The following is a 13,550-nucleotide window of genomic DNA, read 5'->3' as shown; positions in this document are numbered from 1 at the left end:
AACTATAACAAAACATTTTGAGGCGAAGCAAATTCACAGAGAAAACAAACTTTATTATTTTTAGTACATTTACTCACTTCATGCAGGTTAGGTGTAATCTCTTTTTACTACTACTACGGTACTATACCACTAATAATACTGTAATGAAAATAATAAGAATAAAAATAATCTCGCCTCTTCTGGCGGCCTGGGGAAAATATGGCTCATTTGAAAAAGGGGGGGGGGACAAGACCAGCAGGATTTCCCTTTCGGAGCCATCACTTTCAGTAACCGTCAAATGGTGACAAATTTGGATTACTAATTACAGTTTTTGCCACATAACCTTGCACAGTTCAAACAGCTTCCCTTCCTTTGAGTTTAATTAAACTGCCACGTTAAATTTGACCACAGGAACTTAATAATATGTTAAAAAAAAAGTCGGTTTAAATGAAACATGGAAGCAGTCAAACAATATATTTATCAAGAAATTAACATGAATAATAAGACAGATACATCCAGCATACAATGACTGTAAAAGCCACAGTATTATTGCGCTACATAATAATAAAGCCAAGACAAAGAAATGTAATCTTAACTGAGATCATATTCCTACAACTATGAGGATTATGAAATATGCAAACCCCTAATTTGTTACTTTTGCTGTTATGGCCCTGTAACTGTAACAGTAATAGTGTATTATGAGGCCCACTACTGGGCCGAAATTTCATCTCGAATGGAGTGATTGCCAGAAGTAACTCTTCTTCTGGCTGGTGAGATACGAATAAAAATGGGGTGGCTTTATTGAGTGTATCATGCGAAAGCATTTCAATAACCAGTTGTGAGCATTAATATGTTCAGTCTGCAAACCACGTGTGGCCATACCCACATCTGGGTTTGTGGGAAACTTTTGGGTTTGTGTACTGTACACGTCCGTGATCTCTGTTTAAGGACGTGTGTCAGTGTGATAAGAGTCTACTGTCCCACGAGGAGGCGTCCCTGCTTGGCAACACTCACTTTGGACTGTAGGTTGGCCGGCAGGTCATCGTACACATCTTGGGGCACGTCCTCTGTTTGGATCAACATCATATTCTGTTAACATCTTGCATCCGCTGATGTCCTATTTTTTCGGTCAACTGAAAAGCTTAATCATGGCTTTAAATAACCTTCCAATTCGTAAAACCTCTCAAACTGAGTAAAATCGTCTGAAGATATTAAGAATAAATTGATGACATTCTAAGCGAGTAAATTTAAACAAGGACTCATTATGACTGAGATTGCTGCGCATGTAGGGTCACTAGATAAGCCATGAGTACAGGTATACGAATGTTACCTTTTTGCTGCTATGATCTGTTCACAGCAATCTCTCATATATATATATATATATATATATATATATATATATATATATATATATCCCATGAAACGAATCACAAATTCACAAAATAATAGGCTTGAGGGCTCGTTTGAATCGAGATTCTGAACTCCTTAGATTACCTCCTTTCTACCACTGGTGGATGGGGAAAAAAAAAAAAAAAAAGCCTGAGAAAATTAACATACTTTATACAGATTAACTGGCAAGAAAGAGGTGCTAGAGAGTCTCTGGTCCAGAATTCGGATGTTAACTGTTAAATCTTGGCATAATGAAACTTAAAAACGTAGCTACATTCACTGTCAGACCAGACAATCTCCTGCCACGAAGGAAGGTGAAACAGAATACACCAAGCCTTCGTCTTTTGTTCAGCTGAAAGAAATTCGGTCAGTCAAGACATTAGCCATAACTGAAAGGTTAATGCGAGAATAGACTTACCAACGCAGCTGTACTTAATATCAGACCATATAATCTCCTGTTGAGAGAAACAAAGCACGCCCAGTCGGCCTCCCATCAGCTCATCGTTGTAGATGTTGCCAGAGTCGGCCATCACGTCCGCTCCCTTGTACAGATAGAGGCGGATGAGGCCGATGCCGGGCCGGTGGAGCAGGCGCCATCTGTAGGCCGTGAAGGGCTCCCACGCCTGCTTCTTGGGGTCGTGCCACAGCAGTTTCGCCTGTACAGTGATAGATATACATAGATTGATGGAATACATACAGAATAGATTGACAGATACATACAGGCAGATGGATGAATGGGTGGATACAGATGGTGAGATACGCAGACCTATTGTTTGATGAATGGATGGATGGATTAGACAGTGAGACAGACAGATAGGTAGGTACAGGCATACAGACAGATAAATGGAGACAGGGAGCCAGACAGATAGACAGGCAGTCGGATGGATGAATCAGACAGATAGATGAATGGATAGACAGATAGATAGGCAGATGGATGAATTAGAATGAGGTAACATCTGCTACAAGAAGATTAAAAACTTCGCTGCCAGAGGTCTCCTTTTGTTGGCCGGAGGTATGGACGAAATTACATACACTTGATCATGGTTAACTGGTTAGGGAGACTGTTTCTTATCCTTTTACTATGAGACATATCCTAAAGATGAGTAAATCGTCTGGTGGGATCAAAAATATGAATGAAGTCCATTTTTGCTTGAACCTGCAGACCTGGCAAAGGTAAACCCTAAGCGCTGTACAGTTGGAGACAGAAATGTTGATATACCTCACTTAAAAGAGTAACAAATTTTTTAGAATACAGTGTAAGAGATTCACACTTCTTCGACGAAAAATACGACACGTTTTCTTGTTCACAACTGTGGAGGAACAAAATTAAAAATGGCAACAGCCTTTCCCTTTTACCCCCCTCATACTGTAGGGGTCCGAGGCCTGATTACCGCAGGCCAGTGCACTGATGGATAAATGACCAGCCTATCCTCCTGGCGGCATTATATGATCGACAAACCTCTAGTCACCTTTGAGGGTCGAACTTGTGAAATAAGGGCACTCCGACCTTGGCATTCTGTTCGGTTCCGTAGCCCATTACTGTTATCAGTCACGAGTAGAATTATGCGAGTAGAATGCTGTTTGTCATCAGCCAAGGAGAGTTGAATTCAGATGTCAGTGGTGTGTTTGGCGGCACATTATGCAGGGTATGACAATAGTTACGAGTTTATCCAAGTTATAAACTTCATAGGATATCTATCTGAACGGACTTGAAACACCTCATCAATACTGATTAGTTAATAATGTTACCACTGCAGTCCGATGACGTTTTTCTGTTATTCTGGCAACTTTCTGATTATTCCATGTTACATAATAGCTAGGAAAGGTCCTTCACTTTGAATGGGCTAAGAAAGGCTAATTCTAACATCTTCAAATCGACAATGTCATCTACGATTACCACAAATCGTCTATAAACAGCAAGAGATAAAGAAGAAAACTACATCATGGGACTGAAGAATGAAACGTTGGTTCTGTATTTACAAGGCAGGCAGTTGAAGCCACTGAGCAAGGAACATGTGAACTCATATGTACAGTAAGGAACAAAAGGTGACCTACTACTCCACTGAGTCTACTCCGCATTTAGGATATGCTAGTCATTTTCCTCCCTGACGCAATGTATCAGAGAATCCCTAACATACAAAGCGTTTTTTCGGCTTTACACATTAGTCAGTTAGGAAAGTGAGAAGTACAAGGATGTTAAGGGAAGTTTTATCTCCGTACTATTCAAAAGCAAAAGTTCGCTGACCGTCCTCTAGCACCATTGTATCTTCCCTGATCACAAAAGAACAGTCTTCCTTCCCAGTTGTTGTGTTCTTCATACTGATATTACCTAACATTTCATGAAAAAAACAAATCCATCGTTATCAACGTCAAAGGAAACCAGCGATTTTCATTGTGTGTGTGTAATTCATGTTTTTTTTTTTTTTTTTTTTTTTTCTGCCCGTATGACAGGGTCCGTTCGAGAGCAGTTTGACAAAATTCTGAGCCGAATATATCATCGGACTGAATTGGTTCAGCGTTCTCTCTGCATGTACGAAGACTGATTAAGGTTACTGTAAGTGTATACGAGTGAGTCAGGGATTATGCTCGTTCTCTAATCCTGTCACTGGCTAGAGGGAAGTCGTTTTACACAGGGTTTCACACCAAGGTTTCACACCGAGCAAAGGCCCGGGGCTGAGTTTATTAAGTCTTCTATGCATAAGTTATGCTTCAGATGTCTGCCTGTACGTTCCTTTTCACTTATACCTCAACCAAACGCTTCAAATTAGAGTGATCTTTAAAGTGATTCATTATGAAAAGCAAAAACTATCTCTGATAATAACTAATTGTTTAGGAGAACCGTTTACCGTAAAGCTTGGTTGGAAATTCTCCAGTGTTATAAGGTGGTGGTTCGAAACTTTTTTACACCACACACTTCGCAGTGACATTATTACGTCGCCCGGACGGAGTCCGGCGAGGTATTGTTTTTGGACGAGTTTCTTTGTTTCTTTGTTAGCAACATTACGGAAAAACGGCGGAAAGAAATTACATGAAACTTTCAAGATATGTGGGCACTGGTCCCAAAAGAAAGTGATTAAATATTGGAGGCAATCGAGTGACCCTGGAAGGTCAAAATTAAGGTTACGGATTTTCAGAGGGCTATAACTTGAAACCGGTTAAAGATAAATATATTTACCATTATCAACATATTTACCATTATCAACATAAAGGAACTCCCCTATTGGCTTTCATTTGGCACCAAGACCTTTGACCTTGAGTGACGTTTAAAGGTCAAACTCTAGGTCACGGATATTCAGGGGGCTATAACTCGAAACTTGTTGCAAAAAGATGTTTACTATTATCAACATATATTAAGTCCCAGATGGGCTTTAAATTGGTACCATGATCTTTAATCTTAAGTGACCTTGAAAGGTCAAACTCAAGATCACGGTGATATTTCAAACTCAAGGTCACGGATATTCAGGGGGCTATAATTCGAAATTGGTTGAAGATAGAGATATTTATTATTATCAAGATACAGGAAGTCTCATGTGGGCTTTCATTTGGCACCATGACCTTTAAACTTGAGTGACCTTGAAAGGTTAAACGCAAGAGCATGGATTATCAGAAGGCTATGACTTGAAAACGGTTGATAATAAAAAACTGCTTTCAGGCAAGGTTTGTTGGACCTGGCACCACTTGTTGTTTATGTAGTCTAGAAAAGTTTCAAGTTACCAACTGCAGATCTTAATTCAGCATGAAACTTTGGTCAGAACAGGAGTACAGGATGAGGAGAAACTATTGCTCACGACTCTACAGTGAACTTGTGGCTTGAGCTGTACTGTACCTGGTTGTTGGTGGTGCCCGTGTGCCAGAGTGCATTCCTGAGCCACACTCCTGGTCCCGTTGTTGATCTCACTATCTTCAGTTGCAGGCCGGGCTGACCATCGGCTACAAAGGGTGCTTTCTCCCAATACTCTTGCAATCCACGCTTCCACATGGCTGTGTAGAAGTTCTTGTTGTCTTGGTATCTGTAGCCAGAAAATACATAGACTTTGATATATGTTGTCAGCTGGAAAAGGGTACTAAAGCAACTCGAACATGAAAGAGTTTTAATATCAGTGTTAACACTTAGGTTTCAATAACTTACTCTCACCCAAACCAAACTGCCCAGCGTTATCTGGAGTAGAATACTGGATATAAGGTGCGTTACTGAAAAAAAAAAAATGTGACACGGCCTAGTGGTAGAAAGATTATAATTAACCCTTTCATTACGAAGACGTACAATTCATTTTATTCATGCTACCTTCTAAGAATTTTATTCACCTTAGGGAATAACGTAACCGTCACTATGCCCATCATAATCAAAGGTCTCCTCACCCCCAGCTGACATGGGGGGGGGGGAATGGTTTTGGGGTCTGGCGGAGGACATGACATGCTCAGTGGCCTTGTTTTGCTTCCTCTTTGCTAATATAGTGAAGACCCTTTTTCTTCTCTTAACTGTTTTTCCTCTTCTTCCTCTGTCGTATTACTTTGGTACAATCGCTTTGGAAATTCCACTTTCGTCAGAGTTTCCTGCTGTGGAGAGAAAAAAATGTCATAGCTGAGTTGTGGATTGGTGCTGGAGTCCATTTGTGTGGACTGTGGTGAGGGTTCGTTGGGAGTGGGACCGAGTCATCTGATGGACCAGAGTCTGCAACAGGCCCATCCGTATTGCAGCTTCAAAAGCGGAACTACCTCTAATGAGGGGTCCATAGTATCCAGGGGGAGCTAATTCCTGCGATAGGACTCCTAGCGTATGGCCGGACGCCCATCACTACAACTGAGAGGAGGTGATGTCATTTTTAAATGCAAAAAGATCAGCATTTACGTGGGCCTCTGTAAGAGCATTGATCCTTGGCCGACGAACATTATTTTCGATGATCTTCTTAGCAGTTTCTTACGCTGCACTGCCGAAATTTCTGGTAGTTCTGGGTCCTCTTCCTCTGAACCACAGTGACACGGTTGCCGACTTCTAGCATGGAAAGGACAAGGCTTTGGATGAGAGAAGAGAGAGAGAGAGAGAGTAAATACGGCGTGTTGTACTGGTACTAGCATTCTCTCCAAACCCCGATATTCCTGGCTATGGGGAATTTTATCGTCCGAGACAGTTCCTGTGGATTTTGGTGTTTCCGATTCCAGCTCGTCCCTTGACTTTCCCTCAGACCCTCTCCGTGTATCCTCCTCACCCACCATTGGTGATGGGAATCATTCCCTTGCTTCAGACTACTACACTTATCCCATACGTGGCCTTTGCTTGCTGACGTGTGCCCTCCTCTAGATTTGTTGCCGCATCTAATTTGTCCTTCCTTTCCACTGCCCAGTCTCCACTTTATTACCCAGTTTCTGCTACCACCCATCCCTCCGCTCCTTCTATGGCCTCTGCTTACTCAGCTTCGCATCCCTGATTGTCTACGGTTACTTTCCGTGTTGTCTTTACTATGCCTTGTTGGACTTTTCTTTTTTTCTTTTTTTCGTGCCAGCCTCTGCCCTCTTGCCAGTGACCTTAAATTATATCCCCAAGGTTTGCGCTATGTGGGCCTGGATGTCTCTTTCAGGTCCCGATCTGACTATTCTCGTCTTTACTGTTCAGAATTAAACTCGGGCGTCTCGTACAAACAGTCTATCTGATTCTTTTGGTAACCTTTTCCCTGCTGTCAAGGATTTCTGTCAGAACTCCGTCCTATCTTAGTTCCACGTGAGTTTTTTTTTTTCTTTTTTTTTTAAGGGCACTCTTTATTGACAGTGCCATCGACATTTGAACCATCTTGGAGTTGCCGAGTCACTCATCTTTATCTGCATCCTGTCTCAGTCTCCTTGTGTCTGGAAACTGTTTGCGATCGGCTGATATTGCCATTTTTTTTTTTTTTTTTTTTTTTAATAGCCGTACGCAACCCAATTTTATCTTTACTGGGTATGTCCGGCTCTCTGTTAAATGTCTACCTGCCCCATGACAGTGCTGCCCCTGTTGGCATTGTGATCATGTGAAATACTCATGTAGGTCTGCCATCACCAGTCCTCTCTTTCGTGACAAGGATGCTTGTCCTATCTCTTCCAGATAATGTCTAACTTGCCACAACCCACACTCGTGGTTGCCCAGTTTTCTTATTTGATTCTGAAGTTGCTGTCCTGAGGGCTCAGCTCGGCCTCTCTCGTAATGACGTTCGGACATCTCCTTCAGCTTCTGCCCTTAGTTTACCTTCTGCAGGTTCTTCTGTTACTTCTGACTCTTCTGTATCACTGTCCATTCCTTTCATCGTCCCTTCAGTTCCCTCCATTTTCCCTTCAGCCTCCTCTATTCCCTCCATGCCTACTTCTTCCTTCTCTCTCTCCAACTCCTTCAGTTCCTGCCTCGCATCCCCTCATCCTTGTAAATACTCCTTTGGCAAGACTGGTTTTGGTCCCTACAGAGGTAGTTCAGCGCATTTTCTTCCCCTATTTCTCGGGCGCCTCGTTCCAGATGTTAATGGGACAAGGATTCTGTTGTCTTTCCAGTAAGTCGGTGTGCTTTTGACGACTGAAGAGCTTCTTCATCGTGCACAGCATCTCTTTGGTGACTATGGTCGGTAGTGATCGAGATCTTTGACGGTGTAAAACTTTGGAGTTGATACTTGAATATATCCATTATCCTCAGGAATCGCATGCGCCCAGTTACTTTGTCACTGCTAGTGTTTTTTCGAGCTTTCTCAGTCCCCTCCTCCCCCTGTTGCCATCTTTTGAGTTACACCCGGTTCCTGCTTCCCTTTCCCCGTCTCCAATTCTTCCCTCCCCTGCGGCTAGTTGCCCCTTGTGTCATCCTCCTCTTCTTTCCACACTCCTCATACTTCTTCCTCTGATTTTCAGTTTCTTCCTGGGCTCCCTCCTCTTCTGATTCTTCTCATGGTTCTGTTCCTGTGTCTACATTTAGGCTTGTCTGCAGCTAAATGTAAGCACAGTATACAGCTAAACCTCCTCAAAGGACTGTCTACCCTCTCGCTAGTAACTTTCCTGTTGCTCGTCCCATGCGCGATCCATGCCTGTTTCCTGTTCGCCTGCTGCTTCATTCATTAAGATATTACTAACTGATGATCTTCTTTAGCGTTTTTTAATCCGGTGTCTTTTGATGGCTTTTCACTATTTTGTTGTTGTTGTTGTTGTTTTAATGTCCATTTTACAATGGACCATACGTAGTTTTAGTGCCCAACGTAATGATATACACGTTCTTTGCTCTCTGTTCACCAACCTTTAGTTGTTTGTTTACAGGAAACTCGCCTTACTGAGCCTCATGTCCTTAAACCCGAGTATTCTTTTCTTCGTTCCTCCTCGTTCCATTTCTGACACTTCTAGTTTAGTTCGTCATACAGTTACGTGTGATTCATAGGACCTACCTCGGTCGTTGGCTGACGATTTTGTCGCTTTATCTTTGCTTCTTAGTGGCAGTTTGATTTCTGTGCCCTGTCGGATTTTCTGACACTTCGCCCTCCTTTCTTTAGTTTATTCACTAATTATATAGCTGCAGACATTGCTTGTGAGGCGAAAGTATCTTTAATCCTCGAAGTCGTTTACTCGAATATTTTGTTGCTGCCCATTATCTTTTTATCTGCACACACACACACACACACACACACACACACACACACACACACACACACACACACACACACACACACACACACACACACACACACACACACACACACACACACACGAGATAGGGAAGTCTGCAGGCTAAACCTGGTAGAGACTGGCTCAGTCAAGGAATTTGTGGAGAAAGTTTGGGGAGGCCTTTGTTCAGCAGTGGACCTGAATATTATATACATATACCGGTATATATATATATATACAGGATATATTTGTAGGGGGAATGAAAGCAAGCCTGAGGACACTAACTCACTCAAAGGGATCTGAGTGGCGTCATGGACTGTGGGAAGTTTGAGAGATAGAGCATGGAAGTAGTTGAAGCGTTGAGTAGAAGGTGGGTGGATGTTGGACGTGTGCAAGAATTCAGACACGGGAGGATCAGCCAGAATGATTGCCAGGAAGGATTGTCGCTTTTTTTTTGGCAGGGTAGGGCAGATGGATATGGTGATGTGGGTGTGTTGGTTAAGGAGAAATTAGTGGAATATGTCATGAATGTAATGAGTCAGTGAAAGGATAATTGCGAAATTTTTGTTCGGTGGGATAATGTTTTCATTTATATCAACGTATGCTCCACAGGCAGGCTTGAATGAGGTAGAGAAGGATAGATTCTGGAAGGACTTAATACGTGTAGTATGTGGTAGGGAGGTTGATGAGATTGTAATTTTGGGAGGGGACTGAAATGGTCATTTGGGTGAAGCATCTCAAGGATATGAAGGAGTACATGGGGGATGTGCATATGGTACAAGAAATGAGGAAGGGGAAAGGATTCTCGAGTTTGGGGAACATGATTGTGTGAAACACACATTATAGGAAAAGAGCGAGTAAGATGATAATTACATACGAGTTTGAGGGAAATAGCACCCAGATAGACTATTTCCTGGTCAGGAGGGCTGATAGGAGGTTAGTGAGGGATGTTAAAGTTGTAGGTAACGAGGAGTGTATGCAGCAACACAATTTATTGATATGTGACATGGTGCTTAAAGCACAGTTAATGAAAAAGAGGACCTATGCACCTAGGAGGAAAATATGGAAATTGAAAAACCAAGCAGTAAGGGATGCCTTCTATAGCGAGATGGGTAGAGTGGTGGCTGAACAGGAAGCCGTTGACAAAAGTGTTACTGAACAGTACAGAGCTCTCAAGAACAACCTCCTGAAAGTTGCTGATTCGGAGTGTGGATGGATAAGGGCCCACCAAGATACAAAGTAACTTGATGGTGGGATGAGGGTGTAGAAGCTGCAGTTAATGAAAAAAGATGGCTTTTCCGGGAATCGAAAAAGGGTGGTAACAAAGAGGAATACTTGGCTGCCAAGCGTAGGGCTGGAAAAGAAGTTTACTTGACAAACTTTGTGTTTGAGAGACTTTTACTTGATAGCCAAAATAGTGTGGAAAAGAAGAATATGATATTTAAGGTGGAAAATCAGATGAAGAGGGAAAATAGGAATATCACAGGTGAGCAGTGTGTGCAGAATAAGGAAAGGTAATGGTGAACAGTAGGGACATTAAAGACGCATGAAGAGAGCATTACAACCGGTTGCTGAATGAGGAGTTTGACCGGGACAGGGAAGTTTTGGAGCCATTAGATCCAGTGTTTGGCCCTTGGACATTGATTGACGCTGCCACTATGAGCAGTGCAATAGGCAGGATGCAGGTGAGGAAGGCAGCAGGTGTGTCTGAGTTGACTGCTGAAATGCTGAAAGCCTCAGGAGATTGTAGTAGTGGGGTTAGTCACTGAACTGGCAAATATGAGTGTTGTCCCAGATGATTGGCTGATGAGTGTAATTGTAAATGTGTACAAGGGGAAGGGTGATGCCCTGGAAAGAGGAAATTGTAGAGGCATAAAACTTTTGGACCAGATAATGAAGGTAGTGGAGAGAATTCTAGAAGGTCTTATATGAGAAAGAGTGAATATTGATGAGATTCTGTTTGGGTTTATGCCAGGCAAAGGGACCACTGTTGCCATATTCATTGTTCGACAGCTTCAGGGAAAATATATAGAAAAGAAAAGGGAACTGTACTTCGTTTTTGTCGATTTGGAGAAGGCCTTTGATAGAATCCTTAAAGAGGTGGTGATGTGGGCAATGAGAAGGCTTGGGATCGAGGAGTGGTTGGTTAGGGTGGTTATGGCTATGTATATGGGTGCTCAGACCCAGGTAAGGTTGAAGGAAGATTTCAGTGATGATTATCCCGTGAATGTTGTTTGCATCAGGGGGTCAGTCTTGAGCCTCTTGTTGTTTAATATGGTACTTGAAGCCCTCTCACGTTACTTCAGAAATGGACTCCCGTGGGAGATGTTGCATATTGATGATTTGGTATTGATTGCAGAAAATGAAAGGGAGGCGGAGGAAAGATCTAGGAAGTGGAGAGATGGCATGGGGCACAAGGGCTTACGAGTAAATGCAGATAAAACAAAAGTGATGGTGTCTAGGCCTGGGCATGGTACTGTCAAAGAAGAGGGAGAGTGGCCATGTGCACTTGCCATAAGGGCGTGGGAGGTACTTCTATCTTGTGCAGTGTTTGTGATAAGTGGAATCAAATAAGATGTAGTGGTATTAAAGGTAGACTGCGAGACAATGCTGAATCCATGTCTGCAGTGTGTCGGGGAGAGCATGTGGAGATTGTCAGCCGTGAAAGGATTGATCTTGCTGGTGAGTCTCTTGAGTGTGTGGAGGAGTTCTGTTATTTGGGAGACATGTTGTGTGCTGGAGTTGAGGTTGGAGCTAGCTCTGTGGCTAGAGTGAGGAGTGGTTGGAAGAAGTTCATGGAGCTCTTGCCTCTCCTGACATTGAAAGGGCTCTCCCTCCGTGCTATGGGATCTCTGTATGCAGCATGTGTTAGGAGTGTAATGCTGTGTGGTAGCGAGACCTAGGCAGTAAAGGAAAAGGATATTCGCAGGCTCAAACCTACAGAATTGGCAATGAGTATGTGGATGTGCAATGCAATGCGTCCTTGATAGCAAGGCCTGGGGGGCTAGGATTACGATGGAAGAGATTACGATGGAAGAGTTAAGAGGTAGGATGGGACTGGAATGTATTGGTGTTGTTATGAAGATAGGTAGACTGAGATCTTTTGGGCATGTGGAGAGGATGGAGGACAGTACTTGGGAGCATAAAGTGAGAAGTGTTAATGTTAGGGGAAGGGTTACGAGAGGTAGACCGAAAAAGACCTGGGACTAAGTCATTGTGTGTGACCTCAGGGATAAGGGACTGAATAAGGAAGCTGCCAGATATTGAGCAGCATGGAGGGTCGCCATTCGGTGACCAAGGTCGAGGCATGCACCCACGTTGGAGCCTTTTAAAAGAAACAAAACGAAATATACAGTATATACACTCATACCCTGTTATCCGGCGAATCTATAACCGGCGCTTCGTTAGACTAAACGCAAGAAATAGGGGAACATTCCCATAATCCGAACAATTTGAATGCCCTGCACCTCGCTAGTCCGACACCCTGCCTTCACCTAGGTTTGAAACAAGGCCCTCCCGTTCTCCTTCCATCCCCTCTTTTCTCCTCCACTCCGTACCTCCTCCATCCCCCAACACACTCAGCACTGCCAGGCATGTCTCCCTCCCTTTCTCCCTGCCCTCAGCCAGTCCTGGTTGTCTCCTTCTCCATCCCTCCACCCTCCTCTACCCCCACTGTCTCCGGTATGTGTGTGTGTGTGTGTGTGTGTGTGTGTGTGTGTGTGTGTGTGTGTGTGTGTGTAACTGAGTGAGTGAGTGGAGTGAGTGAGTGACAGTGGTGAGTGAGTGGAATGAGTCAGTAAGAGTGGTGAGTGAGTGAGTGTGAGTGAGACCAGGGGGGTGGGGGTAGTAGAGCTGTTTGGCTTGTCTCCTTCCCTGTCCCCCCACTCTCTCTCCCCCTCCCCCTCCCCCTCCCCTGCTTGTCTCTCTCCCCATTCCTCCACCCTAGCTTGGCAGGCTGCCATTTGCCTGCCTGGTTGACGCTATCAGACGGTTGCCCTGAAGCGATGTTCAACACCGCACGTCCTATCTCTCTCTCTCTCTCTCTCTCTCTCTCTCTCTCTCTCTCTCTCTCTCTCTCTCTCTCTCTATATATATATATATATATATATATATATATATATATATATATATACTGTATATGAAATGTTTGTCTGTCTTTCTTCTATGGAAATCAAGGCAAATGCAGATATACAACTGTATCAGGTGTAACTTAAAAAAAAAAATAAAAAGGTACATTACCGTTGTCAAAGTGGTTCCCGTGATAACCAAGATTAGAACGAATTAGAAACAATCAGTATCGCAGAAACACGGTAGTCAATTACCGATGAGACTTTTACATCTACTACCAAACAGTATTTGCTACAAAGGGATGGACAGGTGGACAGATTGGTGGGATGGGTAGGGCAGGTAGGGTTTGTGGGCAGGGTTGAGTGGATGGGTGGGTATGGAGGGGCATGGTGGGAGGTGGGAGGGTGAGTGTGGTGGGGCAGGATGGATGGGTGAGTGGGTGGGCAGGATGATGAGTGAGTGTGGGTGAACGGATGGACAGGAGAGGTGGGAAGGTGGGTGGCTGGATAGGT

General features: G+C 43.5%; 1 protein-coding gene across 1 annotated transcript in view; it reads right to left on the bottom strand.

Moving 5' to 3' along the window:
- Positions 1–445: 445 nt before the first annotated feature.
- LOC145415623 (cartilage oligomeric matrix protein-like) overlaps positions 446–13,550 on the bottom strand; it is a 108,812-nt gene continuing 95,707 nt past the window's right edge. Inside the window, exons 10-12 of the mRNA XM_080284844.1 lie at positions 5,195–5,378; positions 1,787–2,024; positions 446–1,046 (exon numbers count right to left, since the gene is read on the bottom strand). Of these exons, the coding sequence (XP_080140970.1) occupies positions 952–1,046; positions 1,787–2,024; positions 5,195–5,378 (517 nt within the window). The 3' untranslated portion in view covers positions 446–951. The remainder of the gene's footprint in view (positions 1,047–1,786; positions 2,025–5,194; positions 5,379–13,550) is intronic.

Source organism: Coenobita brevimanus, chromosome 103 (assembly GCF_032717465.1).
Source record: "Coenobita brevimanus isolate Jiangsu-jjx chromosome 103, ASM3271746v2, whole genome shotgun sequence".
In the NCBI taxonomy this organism is placed as follows: domain Eukaryota; kingdom Metazoa; phylum Arthropoda; class Malacostraca; order Decapoda; family Coenobitidae; genus Coenobita; species Coenobita brevimanus.
This window is presented reverse-complemented; position numbering and strand designations above follow the sequence as displayed.